This window comes from Puntigrus tetrazona, chromosome 17 (assembly GCF_018831695.1).
Source record: "Puntigrus tetrazona isolate hp1 chromosome 17, ASM1883169v1, whole genome shotgun sequence".
In the NCBI taxonomy this organism is placed as follows: Eukaryota; Metazoa; Chordata; class Actinopteri; order Cypriniformes; family Cyprinidae; genus Puntigrus; species Puntigrus tetrazona.
Genome location: NC_056715.1, coordinates 9,925,499 through 9,943,845, shown reverse-complemented (window position 1 = coordinate 9,943,845; position 18,347 = coordinate 9,925,499). Strand labels below are relative to the sequence as shown.

The 18,347-nt window shown below is 39.1% G+C and overlaps 2 protein-coding genes across 2 annotated transcripts; both read right to left on the bottom strand.

The window, feature by feature from the left end:
• Nucleotides 1-125: 125 nt before the first annotated feature.
• On the bottom strand, nucleotides 126-3,416 carry cldn23l (claudin 23-like). The gene is made up of 2 exons (XM_043263164.1): nucleotides 2,901-3,416; nucleotides 126-1,820 (listed from the first exon to the last, which is right to left on the bottom strand). The coding sequence occupies exon 2, from the start codon at nucleotides 1,763-1,765 to the stop codon at nucleotides 1,091-1,093; it is 675 nt and encodes a 224-aa protein (XP_043119099.1). The 5' UTR covers nucleotides 1,766-1,820; nucleotides 2,901-3,416; the 3' UTR covers nucleotides 126-1,090.
• A 2,818-nt stretch (nucleotides 3,417-6,234) lies between these two features.
• On the bottom strand, nucleotides 6,235-15,928 carry grhl3 (grainyhead-like transcription factor 3). The gene is made up of 15 exons (XM_043263779.1): nucleotides 15,811-15,928; nucleotides 14,503-14,671; nucleotides 14,341-14,399; nucleotides 13,591-13,795; nucleotides 13,400-13,482; nucleotides 13,063-13,213; nucleotides 12,632-12,743; nucleotides 12,324-12,418; nucleotides 11,254-11,412; nucleotides 10,137-10,218; nucleotides 9,640-9,773; nucleotides 8,803-8,929; nucleotides 8,615-8,700; nucleotides 8,448-8,512; nucleotides 6,235-7,306 (listed from the first exon to the last, which is right to left on the bottom strand). Exons 1-15 carry the CDS (start codon nucleotides 15,825-15,827, stop codon nucleotides 7,189-7,191), a joined length of 1,662 nt encoding a protein of 553 aa, XP_043119714.1. The 5' UTR covers nucleotides 15,828-15,928; the 3' UTR covers nucleotides 6,235-7,188.
• Nucleotides 15,929-18,347: the final 2,419 nt, after the last annotated feature.

Below are 18,347 nucleotides of genomic sequence, written 5' to 3'. Positions count from 1 at the left end.
ACAAAAACAAGTTGTTTTTGTAAAATTATTACAAGTTAGCATGACAAGCCAATAGATAGTTTGCAGAGATGTGATGACTGAAATACAAGCAGTCTTTTCATATGACATGGGCAGCAGGAAAAAAATGCTTTGAAATATTTAATCAGTAACACATAGCATAACAGTCAATAACTACACATATTTACAATGTAAATATTTATCAAGTAAAGGTAGTTATTACTTACAAATCAATAAATTACAAGTAAATGCTGTTTACCAGCCTTAGGCTTAAAAGAAATGACACATGACACATTTCACGCACTAGCGGGAAAAGCCACAATTGCCAGCAGCCTTGTGAAACTAGTACATTGCTTTCATTTTACGACAACTTTGGAAAAAATAATACGGTAGGCTACTGTCATGATCTGCCACAAGACCGACAATTTATAGGCTACAATCTACAATGTCGTATCTGCTGAGGTACTGTTCACACAGAACGCTTCTTTGATTTTAAATGAGGGAGAAAAAAGGAACGCGATGTCGTGAGTAGTGTTTTTAAAAGTTGACAAAACCGCAATTTAAAAAAATTATGTAATCATAGACCTCAGAAAAAAGCTAAAATGCAGAACAAAGCCTTCTGTGTGAGCTGACCTCCTGTTCACACCAAGGACCATAACTAAAACTGGTTTTAACCACAGCAATAGCAATAATAACGACGCAGAGGAGTGATGTCATTGAAATCGCTTTCAGAAAGTTTAATGACAAAATTATTCAGAATTCATCAGAATTAACTTGACTTTATAGAAGTCATGCATTTCAAGTGGCAGACGACATAACTGCATGGTACAGCTATAACAAAGAATGTTAGGTTTGTTGGTATAGAGTTATTGTTATAGTTATCTTTATGGTAGTTCTTGGTGTGAACAGGCTTTAAGGCTTTTGTTTGCCTTGTTTTTGTTTTTAATATAGTTCTCTTAAGAAACATCACGTCTACCATTTCCTATGTCTTATTTGTCCAGTTCTTATACACTACATCAAGTCCTGTGCAAACTCAATGTATTTAAACACCATAAGAAACCCTTTATCTCTCAGGAAGGAACGTTTGCTCCATCTAACAGTTCACCTCATACATCTCTGCACTGTCTTTGAGTCTCTGCTTATGGCAGAACGAACACTTCATGCTTTTAAATCCAAAAAGCAGAGCGGCTCCTCCTAGCACCTGCACCCAGGCTCCCACCCACCCGAAATAGAGCGACCCGGCCGGGTGTAACGTTAGTCGGGGTGGCTTGTGTACGTTGAGTCCTTGCGTCTCTGACACTGTTGAATCCACCTCGATCCCCAGCTTGGAAAGATTATGAGTATAAACTCCTAACGCAGCCAGACTGAGCACACCCGCCAGCGCCACCAGCAGGCCACCAGCTGCCGCTACGCTCCTAAGTGGGATATCAGTCCAGCAGCGGACACCCACGCTGGCGAGGACAATCCCAGCGCCGCACAAGAAAAGAGACGACAGCACCATCCCCTGAACCATTCGAACCCGAGCATCCCGTTGGTAGGACCCCGACACGGGCCAGCACTCTTTGACTTCGGAGTGCACCACCTGCAGGCAGCTCTCCCATAGGCCATCCGAGCGAAGTAGGAGGAGCTCGGTTGCTCCGGCACGCCCTGCTGCACCCAACCGCGCCTGTCCCTCCCTCCACTGGGGCGTGATCGCTGCAGTGAACACCAGCACAAGGCCCAAGGGAGCGAACACCACCCCCATCAGCATGGACGCTGGAGTGTGCATCACGTCTTGTATCTGTCTTCAGGACGATGCTAAGCTTGAAACCACCGACAAAGACCTGGTGAAAAAGAGTAAAATTTCAGTTAAACTCTGATTCTAGAAAACTCCTCAGACATCCGTCAGCAGAAATGCATTCCTGGATTTGCAGTCTGTTAGATCTCAAAGAGGAAGAGTGCATATATACATGTCTTGTTAGCCAATGACTCTCTCCTTTGAGCTCTAAGAAACATCGTCATGCCTGGCAACCAGCACAGTGGAGGTGAATGGCCCGCTGTTGCTAAGAGACGGTAACCTGGACGGTTGCATCTTTTGTTGTACGTCTGAAATGGTTCTAGCACTATCTCAGCCACAGGTGTTAGTCTCAGTACATCATATTTTTGACGCAATTGTGTGGTCGTGTTATACGGGATACGTTTTGAAAAAGTCCTACGGATATTATGCGTAGACAGGAGGCTCTCTCTCTCTCAGCTCCCAGACGTCTGTTCCAGGAGACAAGGACAAAAGAGACCCTGTGAAGGATGTGTTGCTATAAAAAGCAACTATTTTTAATGCACGAGCCCAATATTTTTTAACAAGTCTGTGGAGTGTTTTCATCATCTAATTGGTTGACAATATCACCTTCAAAGGTATCCACGAGAGGGGTGTGGGTGTATGTTTCAACAGTTTGGTCAATCACTGCATGCTCTTAGAGTACAGACGCATCTATCATCGCATCAATTTCTTGTATCACTCACTTTTGTTGCATGGCAACCCTCAAACAAACATTTAAAAGGGCGCACTGGCACCAGTACATTAATGAAAACAACAGAATCTGCCACACCAACAAAATGTGGCTGCTCACATTGACACTTGACATCTGTCTTCAAACCACACTAGTTATTAAATATCTGGAAAAACAGCATGACAGTGAGATCGGAACAACAGTAGTCAAGCTTTGATTAAAAAAGACGAAAAGCACCATTCCATCATGAAACGGATCAACAGGATGTGGCATACGCAAACAGAGACTCCTCAGACAAAGATGCAAGACAAGTGCGTTGACCTGCTCTCCTGACCTGGTTTTTACATTCGCCCAGAGATGTTACAGTCATCTGCTTCTCTGTTTGAATCACACATAACAAAGATGTCATGCACTTACCTCTCTGAAGAAGAATGGATGATCATTCAGCTGTCCTCTTTGTTAATTCTGAGATGGATCCTTCTGCTTTCTGTCTTTTCTCTTTCCCTCACTCTCTGAATCTCTCTAGTCTTGTGTATGAGCTTTCCATACACCCCCATCCTTCTTTCAAACAGAGACACACACGCACACACAGAACAAACAGCAAGTCCGACGTGTGCTGACTGCAGTATGCAGACTGCCTGCTGAACCGGGCGGGCTGACGAAAGAAAAAGAAGATGAATTTAAAAAGTCTGCCTTCTATCACATGTATTCATCTTGGCCACGTAGGCACATACTTATTTATTAAATACCAAAGAAAGATGTCAATCAGTGTACATGAAGGTTGACCTTTCAAACATTAGCTGCACAGAAATACTCACTCCTGAACAGACAGGCACTTATGTCTACGATACTCTTCAGTCTTTATCACGGATATATAAAACCTAAATGTAATGGCCCTGTGGAGATGGTAAAAAAAAAAACTGAACAAGATTTTTGTCTTATAGAGAAAAAGCATCTTAAAAGCATCTTATTTTAGAAATAACACATTTAGATTTAAGTTAAGCATGGGCATAATAGTAATGCTAATTTGCTAATGTAGTTGTGGGGTGATATGGTCCCCTACCTGGGAAAGAAGAATTTTACAGAATAAATGTTTTTGAAACATAGTTCTTATTTATTTACGTGTAAATAAAATACTTGATTAACTATTGCATTATTATTATTATTATTATTGAAAGCTTGGTTGAATAACTGAACAACCAATGACAAACAATCACAACGAAAGAGATTAATCTAAAATGTACATAAATTGTTTTATTTATATGGTAATATATTTTCTGAGCTAATAACACTATGAAGAAAAATGTATCACTGAAGTACACATTAAAAATGTCTGCAACGCACATCTAGTACTTTAAGTTTTTTTTTTTTTTGCTTCGGAGATGTACAAAAATCAATGTTCTTCCCTCATGAGCAAAAAGACACTGAAACTTTTGATATTCATCGTAGGCTCAATGCAATATTATAGATGACAATTTTCAAAAGAAAAACAAGGCAAATTAGCATTAACAGTGCTTGACTGACTAAATCTCTCCAATGCTGATATTTAAATGAAAATTTAGAAATCTAGACACTTTTTTTTTTAATGCATTGAGATACCATTTATAGTGAAGTGTCAGAATTAAATTTTGCTAATAAACAAAATATTTTTTTCTTTAATGGTGAGAAAGAACAGTCTATATCTACAGGGAGTGCAGAATTATTAGGCAAGTAGTATTTTTGAGGATTAATTTTATTATTGAACAACAACCATGTTCTCAATTAACCCAAAAAACTCAATATCAAAGCTGAATATTTTTGGAAGTAGTTTTTAGTTTTAGTTAATCTGGATATCTGTGTGTGCAGGTGGCTACTACTGTGCATAAGACATAAATATATACCCATTTCAATTATTTATTTTCACCAGTGAAACCAATATAACATCTCAACATTCACAAATATACATTTCTGACATTCAAAAATAAAACCAAAAACAAATCAGTGACCAATATAGCCACCTTTCTTTGCAAGGACACTCAAAAGCCTGCTATCCATGGATTGTCAGTGTTTTGATCTGTTCACCATCAACATTGCGTGCAGCAGCAACCACAGCCTCCCAGACACTGTTCAGAGAGGTGTACTGTTTTCCCTCCTTGTAAATCTCACATTTCATGATGGACCACAGGTTCTCTATGGGGTTCAGATCAGGTGAACAAGGAGGCCAAGTCATTAGTTTTTCTCCTTTTAGACCCTTTCTTGCCAGCCATGCTGTGGAGTACTTGGACGCGGTGATGGAGCATTGTCCAGCATGAAAATCATGTTTTTCTTGAAGGATGCAGACTTCTTTCTGTACAACAGCTTGAAGGTGTCCTACTGCCAGTTTCTGGAAGACTGGGAGTTGAGCTCGACTCCATCCTCAACCCGAAAAGGCCCCACAAGCTCATCTTTGATGATACCAGCCCAAACCAGTACTCCACCTCCACCTTGCTGGCGTCTGAGTCGGACTGGAGCTCTCTGCCCTTTACCGATCCAGCCACGGGCCCATCCATCTGGCCCATCAAGACTCACTCTCATTTCATCAGTCCATAAAACCATAAAAATCAGTCTTGAGATATTTCTTGGCCCAGTCTTGACGTTTCAGCTTGTGTGTCTTGTTCAGTGGTGGTCGTTTTTCAGCCTTTCTTACACCTTGGCCATGTCTCTGAGTACTGCACACCTTGTGCTTTTGGGAACTCCAGTGATGTTGCAGCTCTGAAATATGGCAAAACTGGTGGCAAGTGGCATCTTGGCAGCTGCACGCTTGACTTTTCTCAGTTCACGGGCAGTTATTTTGCGCCTTGGTTTTTCCACACGCTTCTTGCGACCCATTTGACTATTTTGAATGGAACGCTTGATTGTTCGATGAGCACGCTTCAGAAGCTTGGCAATTTTAAGAGTGCTGCATCCCTCTGCAAGTTATCTCACTATTTTTGACTTTACGGAGCCTGTCAAGTCCTTCTTTTGACCCATTTTGCCAAAGGAAAGAAAGCTGCCTAATAATTATGCACACCTGATATAGGGTGTTGATGTCATTAGACCACACCCCTTCTCATTACTGAGATGCACATCACCTAATATGCTTAATTGGTAGTAGGCTTTCGAGCCTATACAGCTTGGAGTAATACAACATGCATAAAGAGGATGATGTGGTCAAAATACTCATTTGCCTAATAATTCTGCACTCCCTGTATTAAAATATTGATCCACTGACACGGAATCAATTCGATGAGGCATGTTAAGTGGCTGCTCTGACAGAATCGTTCGGTCAATAAATGATTCGTCAGACTGATTCAAACAGATAGCTCTTAAATCTTTGGGGCAATTTTTAAAAGATTCATAAGAGTCACGTGCTTGAATCAGAACACACAGACTGCGCTTTATGTTTTGTTTTCTCAAGAAGCACATGAAAAGCAGCACGTGAAGACACTTGTGAAATAAATATATATATAAAGACACAAAACAAAACAAAAAATGGTTGCTATATTTAACCACAAATTAAACAATGGTTTTGCTACACCATAGTTTACTTTTTGCCTATACCATAGTTTTTTTGTGAGTTACGAGCCCATTATTGATTTTAAATATGAGTAATTGCACTTCATTTTTTTAATAGGTATATCTGACTCCATTAATCAGTTTGGGAGCAATCTACTAAGATTTGGGCCACACAGTCTTAACAGTTTCAAATGATTTCAGCAAAGAAATGTCTTTAAACAACGACAAAACACTTGAATATGTTATGGATTTTGGATTTTATTTTCCATATAAAAGCAGAGGCAGTAAAAAAGGAAAACACAGCTTTAGTATATCAATGTTGTTTGAAAGCAATACAAAGCATTTGAAATGTACAAGTTTTGTGATGCAAAATCCACAAAATGAAAAAAAGACACCGTTATTTAATCTGATATTTGGGCAAGTTCGACATTGCAGTGGTTCGTCCGAACTTTCTAAATGTCAGAGGACAAAAAGGCCGGTTGTCCTGACAACCGTTACAGCCACACAGATTCGAAATGTGTGGAGCCAGTTTTCAAAATGTGGTGATGGAAACACTGACAGATATGCGTCTCTTTAGGGTGGAAATGTGCGACTTAAAAGTCTAAAACACTCGTGTGTGTCTGTGGAGTGTTCCAGATGTGAAACTAAAAGGCTGATAGTTACAGCACCCTGACTGGAAGTATGCTGAAGTAACACGCGGCAAGATTAACAAACATGCAGCCACCATCAGAGCATAAAGCGATACAAACGCCTCACATCCTGTCCTAGAAATGATGGGCCTACTATAAGCAGCAAAGAGGCAGCGTCCAAACAGGCAAGTTTATCGTTGAAATAATAACATATAACTCTTTTAAAATCACGTCAACACACAACATTATGATAATTATGTCTATTTACAAATAATATTTACAGGACATGTACCTTGTTGATCATAATTGCTCGTGTTATAAAATTATTGGAGATAAAATAATAAAAAAAATAAAAAATAAAAAAAAAGGTACAAAAGTGGAAAATGGTATTTACACTGTTTAGTATTGATATGTCATGTTAAAACTGAAAATGATGGAACTGGCAGATGAGCCGTTTCCATAGCGACTGCAGAATCTAGCTCATAGTCATGCTTTTGGATCGAAAAAGAGCAGAAAGAAGCTGCCAGCAGCACCCGGTGTGATGTCACTAGTTGATGATGTCATTATAACTCCATAAGTGTGATCTGGAAGTGGCTGATCATGACTTCAGTGATCTCGATGAGGAAGGCAGAGTGGTTGCTGTAATGCTCGATGATGTTGTCATCCATGTTCACAAAGATCCTGTTCGTAAAAAAGAAACATAGTTTGTTTTAGTCATTATGACTGCGTTGTGCTGTTGAGTGACACTGACTGACGTACAGATGAACTGTGCCCTAGCGACTGCTGAAAGAAACCTTACGCATTCCTGTACAATCTTCTAAAGCATTCATCATTCCTTCCCTAAGGGCAGACCCTGATTTAGATCCTTAAAAACACAAACCCTTATCTCATGACTTACGCAAACAATTATTTGGCACAACAGTCGTCTCTACCGGCCAACATGTATACGTTGTGCGGGTGTATGACAGACTAACAGCAAGGTCATGCCAGCTCTCCCAGCCCTGAGGGTGAAGGGAGTCTGATTAAAGATTGGGGCGAGAGAAAGAGCGAGAATGCTGCCCAACCTGTCCCTATCCCTCAGCCATATCATCAGCTAACGGCCTGAGGAAAGTTGAGCTCCAAGTTACACCGCTCTGGGCTAGGATGATTAAGATAAAATGCCTTTAATAGAGTCCTGGGCATGTTTCTTTGACCTATGTAGGTCAAACGCTCCTTAAACGCTCCAGCAGGATGTGAAATATGGTCACACAATTATATGCTTTACTTTAATGCCTTATACTTTATGATGCACTCAGGTGAGTTGTTCTGAAATGGCTGCGCGAACAGTTAAGCGCAATTGTCTACAAGGTGTCATGGGTGATCACCAACCAAAGAGATAAATGGTGTTTTTCTAGAGCCCGGGCTCATTAGGTTGCACGTAGACAACACGCCTTCCTATCACAGCCCTCATTTATACTGCTTCTATCTGAGCTTCATAAACTACAAAAAAGTAATACAGTAAAGTCAGATGAGTCTACCTATGTTGAAATCATCTTGTCTTCCTTTTTTGTTTTGCTTTTAATCCCCCCCCCCCTCTTTTTTTTTTAAGGGGAGCAGCAATCATCACATTCCAAACTCTACAGATCTCCTGTCAACCCGGTCTGTCGACTTTGCTTCCTGGCAGCTTGTTGAGATAGAGCTCAGATTATAAGAAAAGGGTTTAACAGTCATTCGTCTCCGTGAAAGAGCATTTCGACATCCCTCTATCTAGGTTCGTGACTTCGTCAGACCTCCCCGAATGTTTTCGCCCTATGGAGTTTAGCTTTAGAAATGTCTCACTCACCCTCTTTTGCACTTCTTGAAGATTTTCCCAATGGTGTCTTCTTGCATACCGTACTTTTCTGAAATCTGAGAAAGCAGAAAGGGGACATGAGGGACATTTTAGGTACAATTCCTCTTCTAGATGAGATCTTTTGTAAATATGTGTAACGGAAAGAGTTAAAAACTCACCGCCTCTCTCAGGCCCTTAAGCGTTGGCGTGTTTAACATGAGGGCATCGAATACTTCCTCGCTCTCTCGCCTGACGTATAGGAGAACTGAGAATAAAGAATTTAGCATTAAAACACTGTAGGACTGTATCGCGAATTGATATGTTCCCAGGCCTCTGCATTTCTAAATTAATCATGAGTCTTCCATACCTCTCTGTTGATCGTCTCGGCGGGCTTGTTTGCTCGGCGGGGAGCTGCTCTGATCGCCGCCTTCTGTGTAGCAGTTGATACGTTTTAGCGATGTCCTGTCGCTTTCCTCCAGGCTAACAGGGGGCACCTGGACAATAACAAACAGATAAAATCAAGGTTGTGAAAATGTTGCATAGTTTCCTGTCTCTTGCGTGTTCGCACGCTGATGATTGTGATAACAACTTTATCACGGTGACATCTCGAACACTGAGAGGTGCGACAATGCAGAACAAAAAAAGTTGGATGATCGCATGACTTCCTAATCCTCAACTAATATGCTAAAGTCACTAATATGGGCTGTGACTACATTTAAAAAGGCCTTATGTTATGAAATGATGTCGAAATCTAACAAGTGAGAATTGTGCTAGTCTGGACTGTGGGAAAAAGGCCTGTCGAAACAGCCTCCATCCCTCCTCTCTTAGGCTGTGTAAACACAGCTGAAAAGCATCTCTTCAACACCCTCAGAAGTGTGTGTGCGTGTGTTTGAGCTCCCACGGGTTAATCCCTGTGTCAGTCAGCCTGGCCGTCCCCTCCTCAGGTGAGTTTCGCTCGCTGTCATGTAAACTCAGGAGCGCACCAGTTAGCATGTCTGATCTCGAGATCACTTTCTCTTATTCTTTTCCAAGCCCACTTCTTTCCCACCGCATTTTTTCCCACACTTTTCCTCTCTCGCTCCCATAGACTCAGCCCTCGGGGTGTTGGTGAACATGACTCAACAATGCTGCGGTAAGCCACATATCCTAGGATATAAGGAAGAACGTGTGTGTGTGTGTGTGTGTGTGTGAAAGACAGACGTACCAGGCCACAGCGCTGCATGGTGCTGAAGTGCATCTCTGGGATGAATAAAACGGGCTGCGTGACGTGATCGTCTAGCGTTTTAAAGTAGGTAGAGTCTTTTCCGACAGAGCTGGAAACTAGGGCCTGTTTACAACCTGAGGAGAAGAAAAACAGCTTTATTATAACACTCAAAGCAATTAATGAAGGCACGGCTATCGAAAAAAACAGACTCTGGTGGAAAACACAGTTTGGCTAGTAGCCCTCAGGTAGCTTGAGAGCCTTCTTTTACACTGCATTGAAAATATGTGCTTGAAAGCTAGTTTTGGTTTTGACTTGTGCCAAATTAGGAGGAAATCCTAAATAACCGTAAACCATCTCAGTGGCTTGTTGGGTCAGAACTAGGACATGGACACCAAACGAAGAAGATATGCACTGGGTTTTCTTTATGCTGCTTTTTTTGGGTGGTAATGGGTGTACTCTGACAGACTGTAATTATATATATGATTGAAAGCACTCACTATTGTTGCTGGAGTCTGCAACATTCTTGGTCCTCCTCTTGCTTTTCTTCCTCTCCTCATCTCTCATCTTCCTCTCTGCTCCCTGCAAGCATTAAAAAATAAAATATTTAGAATTTGAGCATTTACAAACATATTAGGATACTTAAAGCAAACAAGTTTTTAAATTCTTAAAGCTATGCTTTAGAACTTATGTCTATATAAAAAAAAAAAAAAATTCTTGTAAACAACTCAAGAGTTCATATCTAGTTTAGATGCCAGCTATGTGGTAAATATGCATTTGATCCAGCTAGAGAAACCACAGCAATGCAGTAATGCACTCAGTTCACCTGCTGTTGCTAAACCAGTCAGACGTGTGTTAAATCTAACCTTCCCATCATGCATTTCCCCCACACATGTCAAAAAGCTAATAACTATGGCCATGGTGAAACGCACAAACGAGCTTTAAGAAGATGAGGGAGATAAGGCAGTCTGGTGGCATTTATCTGATCAGCTCAACAAAAGGAATCAATAGGAATCAGAAGATAGAGGTACCAGACAGTGTAAGGGTGAGAGACAAAGAGAGAGAGACAGACTGAAAGAAAAAACGCACAAACACTATAGCATCTTTTTTTTTTTCTTTTTTGCTTCAGTGAAAACAGTTATCACGTAATTGAAAATATGCTAGTAAAAGATCGGAGGTCAGACACTTTTCATGTAAATAACTTAGTAGGTCATGGTAACAGTGAGTCAAGACTGTGTTTTGTTTAACAGTTTATGACACAGTCCAAGATGAGCCAAGATGAGTTCCACTGCACACCCTGATAATGAAACTTAATGTTTCTGATCCATGTTTTAGGTTTAATTAAGCATTGAAATGCATGTGTGCATCTTTTCATGCTGTTATTCACTTTTGGGTTTTGCTTTTTACAAATTTACAAAAGGTAATAAAGTAGAATTACATTATTATAAACAAAAATGTTTCTTAGAATTTTTTGAAGATATACTTTAATATGAATTTTATATATATATATATATATATATATATATATATATATATATATATATATATTTTTTTTTTTTTTTTTTTTTTTTTTTTTTTTTTTAATTTATTTTTTTTTTTTTTTGGTCACTGGCTCACCTTATCGCAGAAGATCTTGATCTGACAAACGGCTCTGTGAATGAGGCGGTTGTTCCCTGAGCTGAAATCATACGTGTCGATCTGAAGATTCAGAGGGAGACCTTTAACCCCCTTCTGCGAGGAGAAGTCGGTGCTCAGAGAATTGATGCCGATGTGCACCTGTAAAACACATGAATACACGATACATGAAATCTCAAGAAAGCATTATGGAAATCAGGAAAGCTGGATTTGTTATTTAAGTAGATGACACAGTAGTACATTTAATTTAGAAAAAAAACGGTCTCAAACAAAAAGGAAGGTCAGGGATGAGACAAATTAGATGTGTCATCTGCGAATATGGTACAAATGATTGTTGAATAATTCCAATTAATTTCAAAAGAAAAGGAGTGTCAGTGGCTGGATCCAACATGTTGGAACTAGAGGTAAAACAATCACCTAAATAATATGATGAGTAATGATTAAATAAGTGAACGGTTTCTGATTTCCAAACATTTCTTCCTCGTTCCTCATAGCTGCTGATTCATTTAGCACAACAAGGTTGATTAACAGTTAGGAATTGAAATATTTCAATTAAAATTCTGATTTATAAAATACATTGTTGCTATATTATACATACTGTTAGATGCTAGACTAATAAATTATTTTACTTGACGTAAGAATTGTTTATTCCAATTAATAGCTATAAAACATGTAACCCCTCACTATTTCTTGTAACATGGCTGTTGTTTAAGTATTATAGAATCAATAAAAGTGCGTTACAGTGATTGTATTCTTTCTTTCTGTTTCTGCTCCACCTGCTGTGAGTTTCGTCGTCCCACCCATCACTACCCTGGGGGCATACTGAAATGTGCCCTATTTCTCTTTCTGTCCTTCCTTGCTTCCTTCCCTCCCTCTTTCTTTCTTTCTTTCTTTCTTTCTTTCTTTTTTATTCCCTATGATGACAGGTGCCTGAGGAGACCGCATACCGTAGATACCACTGCTCTCTGACACTCCTCTAAATGATCCTCCTTTCAACCCATCACTTAACAAAAACAAGTGACAGGTGGATCTGTGTGTGTTTGTGCTTGTACCTTTGCTTCTTCATTGGTGTTCCAGATAAAGGACAGTGCGTTGAAAGCCACCTCTTCCACATTACTCACTCCACTGAAAACTTCCTTGTAGTCAGCTGATCAATAGAGTCAATAAAAATAATATATGAAAAACACATCAATCAAAAGCAATTGACATCTGACTTTAATTATGGGTGCGGCCATAGTTACCGGTATACAATAAAAACATTTTATTCTTTATCATAATCAGTATTGTCTTGGGTTTTTTGGAACTAATTAATTAATTCTAAGTATGATGATTCCGCTTAAAGAAATAGTTAGAAACACACCAATATCAATGACTCTCTGTTTAACGGTAGGCTGTCGAGCGTGCCAGTGGTTCCAGTACTTTAGCTGCATCTCAGGACTCTTGTCATTCTCAAACACAGCCATGATCACCGTCTGAGAGAGATAAAGGATGAAAAGAAGAGTCTGTTACTGTGTTGTTTAGAAAGAGGTGACTCCCTGTAGGACAAATGCCAGTCTTTTGTCGTTTACTAAGCGATGGTGTATGTCACGACACTAATGCGCTTTCTCTTTGCTTTGTCACTAACCATAGCAGTGTATGCGCTAAAAAAACATCTGTCACACCTAGAATATGCAAGTGAATATGAATTCTAGCAAATCGTTCTCAAAGGAGACTAAATAACTAGCTTCTCTTCTTTCTCTTTAGAACAGACATATAGCAAGAAGGTATTTGCTCTACGAAATTATAACTTACTTTTACTTTGCTGCAAGACACCCCAGCAGTGCTGTCCACCCCTTGCAGTGTGATGGGGTAAAACTGCCCCTTGTTGAGGTACACCATGGGTATTTCTGTTGTTTTGTGCTGGGAAGCTTGTGGGGCGCCGAGAACAAACTGGAAGTCATTCCTGTGAAAAACAGTCAAATACATTTTTAAGCAATGGTATTACTCTGTATTTTACATACTAGTATTTATTTGGTTTTTATAGCTTGTGCGAAATCACCAAAAGGCACAGTTCTATTTTTTGAGGGAATACAAAGAAAACAAAATAGCTGATATGTAAAGGTTTGGGCAGTTAAGAAGCCAGTCTCACCTGTATCTATCTGGAGGAGAGTTGGAGTAGGATTCTGAGTACACGGGGCTTGTTTGTCCCACAAACGAGCTGTAGGCTAGAGGCTGTTTTTTGAAGAAAACAAACAGAAGTGTCATAAAAACTACAGAAACAACAAAAATTACATTAATATATATTTGTATTTTAAATGCATTTTAATAGGCTCTGCAAACCTCAGGGGTCGTCTCCAGAAAGGGTTGGTCAGACGGCCATGATTTCTGTGTTGCGTTCAGGAGAGGGTACAAGTTGTCCCCGGTGTAGCTGTCAGTGTTCATCAGTGATTGTTTTGAGTGACTGGAGGAAATGCTTTCAGAAAGCAGCTTCATGATGTGAGCGTTCTCCAGCGTGGCCAGCTCAGGGGAAGAGCTGTTCACTGTCCTGTGAAATAAATGACAGCATAAATTGTGATCAATTTTTTTTTACGGTACTCCATCATTGATGTTATTCACGCAGGGTTAACTGTTAGCTGCCTAAACAATAATGAAAAAGTGTTAAAGTCAATAGAAGCTTTGTCAATCTCTGCATTGTTTATGAAGCTTTCGTTGCATGAATAGCAAAGCCAAACACAAGGGCGGGAGCTGTTTGCCACCTAACGCTGATTTTTTTTTTTTTACTGTTTGAGTTTCTCGGCAGGCTTTGACATCGGGGAGACCAACAAGCTCTATAGGCAGCTATTTTTCACTCGCACAAAAGCTTGCTGTGTAGTGACTCAGGCTTTTTGGGATGGGTTGAAGAAGAGGATTAACTGCTGAACCAGCTCTGACCTCAGATAATCTTTAGCTAAATTACTCAAACTACCAATGTACTGGATAGAGAAAATGTGACATTTTACACCTGGATAACATACTATCGTGTCATATTTTCATCTTGCCTTGACTTTTATACTTTATATTTAATCATAAAAGTGTATAGGTCAAACTTACCTGTCCATGTACATGCTGCTCTCACGCGCACAAGATGTCATCTTCTGCTCTTTAGGAGTCTTAAAAACAATACATTTATAATATTATTTCTGTACATAATACAAATTAAATAATGATAAGAAATAATTATGTTCGTATTTTTAAAATACGTCTTTGTGTTACCTTGCAGGCTTCATAGAGAAGGTTTAGAGTTGCAAGTTCTTCATCTGAAGACAGTCTGGGTTTAGTCTTGCTGAGGTCACCGCTGTCCATGCCAGGCCAAGAGTCCATAATGTAATTGTCTGGATAGCGTAAGTAGTTGAAACTCTCGTTCTGTTGTACCATGAGAGCCCTAGGCGAAAGAAGGAGATGTTAGCAAGCATTCCCTGGAACTGCAACATGTGATTTTGCATTTATATGGCAAAATGATTAACAGCTTAAAGGCCACAGAAATGTGCCTCTGGTGCAAATAAAATGTTCAGTGACAAAATCACAGCCTTTAATAAATCCAAGGTGCAAGAGCTGATGCTCTTCATCCACGCTACAAAAATGTCAAATACTCAAGAAAATACCAAAACGACAAATCAAAACGTAAAAGAAAAGGAGCAGTGATAAATATCCCTTTCTCCTCTCATCTGTGCTCCTAAGGGCAAAAACTCGTGTAACGGATCAACGGTTAGAAGCAAAGCCTAAGTGAAGAAACGTCATTTTATCTTAACACGAGCACCACAAACAAAACACAAGGGTTTGAAGAGAATCACTAAGTCCTTAAACAGTTGGATTTGTTTTGGGACTTTCCCTAACTACTAGGATTAGCAGTGAGGTGGTCTGCTATGGTAAGCTAAAATACAAACAGCAGTTTAGGCACCTGTGCGCACACCAAATGAATGAGCATTTTCTGTTTTTTAAAAATGATCTGTACAGACTTTTCTAGATATACCCATATTTTCTAATTCCAGACACCTACACATTGACCTAGCCCCCGGCCTCTGACGCATTAACACAAGACTAACGTGTTTCTGCGTTTGTGCACTCAGGCCCCTAGAATAGTTACACTAGGCTGTCTTGTAAGAGTAAGAGAAAGAGTGTGCGTGTTTGTGTTCTGGTGTCAATTTTCAGCAGAAATGATCTTCATGCGCTCATTCATGTGGGGGCCCGTTTACACATGAGCAGAGGGAGAGTGGGAGAAGAGGAGAAAGACATTTCTTGAGAGGAACATACAGCTCACAGCGGTGAAACTGCAAACTATAGCACACCCCACAATAAAATCAGATGAATCATATGCGATGCAATGGATTTTTTTTTGTCCTACATTAACAGCTCATTTGAAAATGTCTAGGCAGTGGCTAATACAAAAAAGTTAAAATGATATTTTCAGGAAAGCGATTATATCAATTTTAGCAATGTTATGTTCAACACAGCTGAGCAAAGAAAACCCTAACTAGAGCATAATAAATTAATGCAAATAAATGAAAAATTGATGACACTTACTCAATCTCCTTGGTCATGACTCCTCTGACAGACAGTGACTATAAAATCCTTAGTTTGTAATCTTGTCTCTTCTTTAAGATGTGTTTGTATCCTGATAAATGAAGCTGTTTGATTTGTATCCACATCGTCTCTGGTTTTTATCCACCTAGCAAGTTGGCTTCTTTGCTCTGATTGGCTGCCAGCCTGAGACAGGTGTGTGATAGTACAGGTGTATCCTCCCTTAACTCTTTCAGTGCTGGAGAGAAACTTCAGCATGAGTGTGGGTGTTTTGCAGGGGGGGGGGTTAACTCATTAACACCTCATATAAAAGACTGAAAGTCTCCAGCCACAGGTGTGAAATGCATCCTATTTGGGATCAGAAACCAAAGACACTGGTGAAAGAACAAGGTTTTAACATGCAAATGAAAGGTTGTGTCATTCTCTCTAGCAGAATGAAAAAGGAGGTTTTGGCTGCATGGTTTTTATGGTGTTCCCACCATTATTTTATTTTATGTTTTAAAACAAAATAGCCTGCATTTACCTGCATTTAATTACTTTCCCACTGCATATCATAGCATGCTTTTACAAAACATATATGTTTATAGGCGTATAATGCTTAATTCTTTGTCGTTTATTTCTAATGCAAGATTCAAATGAAATCAATATTGTTTTCCTCAAAACATTTATTACGAAGTCTTAATAGCAAACAAATATTTGTTCTCAGAACATTTTATTAATCTTCCCATTAAGGTATTTAAAAAACGTCGTTCAGAATTTACTTTCGGATCATTCAAAACATTGTAATAAGTTAAAAAATATAAAAAAATCTTGGTTATGCGAGCAGTAAGGAAACAATTTTGAAACACTACGTAAATGCTACTTTTGAATGGACTCTATCCTGAAACAAGTTTTGAAATAAAAATAATTTCTGAAAAAAAAAAAAACGAATGAACGATGTTTGTGCTAACGTTATTATTTATTAATAATGGAAGAATCTTTGTTCAAAACTTTAGGAAACCTCACCAAAACATTCTGAGGATGTTCCCTGTTAGCTGGATACATGCATGACTTGCGAATAAAAATTCGTCCCAACAAATATGCATCTATGTCATAGATAGTAACTAATGCAAACAGATACAGACTTGCATTTGCTCCTTTAAAATATCTAAAATATTTAGTTTCTTTTTTTGTTACTTTGTCTTAATGTGAATAATAAATTTAAGTATATTATTCTATACTTTTCAGTTTAATAATCTGGACAAGATATGCACAGTTTTTGCATATCTTTATGAATTAATATACAGCAGACGTGCTTGTGTTTATGTGTGTGTATTAATCTGAGTTTTAAGACCTCAAGGTATCTGGCATTGTGTCACAAAGGGTGCGTGCTCTGCGGCCTGCCTTCACACACACCCACACAGTTTCACACACGCACACACATTAAACCCCCCGGGCAACCTGGACTCGAACCAAAAAAAATGTGCAGAAGAAATAGATTATAAGAAGTTAGGAAGGAAGTCAGGAATGCTGATAACGCTTTAGCAGTTTACAGTAAATGAGCACGAGTTCCTGGACACAAATGCAATTTTCATATACTTCAAAGAAATGTGGTTATAGGGTGTAGTTACTTTTTTGCATTTTCAGTTAATAACCAACTGCATTAGATACAACATATCACATATATCATGTTTGTTTTAAAAATATAACACATCAAAAATGTCAGCTTCTCACTAAAAATGCATACTATTTCATCTTATCCCTTCATGGTTGAGTTTTTAAATAGTCAGAAATAAAAATGTTGCTATCCTGGTTTTTATGCATGTTTTCTTTGTCATTATCATGTGACTAAACAGATTACACTGATCTTATGAACAGATCTAATATTAGATGTAAAGCAGCAAGTGTGAACAGCCTCGTTGAGAGCCGTCGTGTTCTGCTGGAAGTGAGAACGCAGGGAAAGAGCTTTTCTAAAGGGATCATTTCACACCTAGAAACCACGCTCAACCCTCGGAAACCAGAGTAAATGCACCATGAGGTGCACATGCAGGAGAAAGCAAAAATAGAGAAAGATAAAGATGGGAAGTGATTATAAGAAGGATTCCCACATCCGAGAGGTCATGACAGGGTCCCTATCACATGCTCTTGTCTTTTCATGGTTTCTGTTGTGCTTTTTCCATCCCTGAATCCCAGAAGGTGTGAAAAATAGAAAATACACATTTTAAATTAATTCATATCTAAACAAACATGATCCCTTCCTATTTATTTAAAATATCGAGTCCCAGATTTTCTAGGCTTTTGTATCCTCTTGTATGACTGTGTGATATTTAAGGATCAAATCATCATTAGAGATTAATTTTCTATATGCACTGTCCATCGTCAGAGCTGAATATAATAACCAAAAGCAGTGTATTCAAGGTGTGCAGAGCTGGTGAAATTTAGAGCTGTGAAAACAAGACACTTTGTGCCCTTCTTAATGCACTGCGTCTGTCATACATTCATCTGCACTATACAGCGCTACACTAATACAAAAACTTGGATTACCTACCGAATGAGAAGAA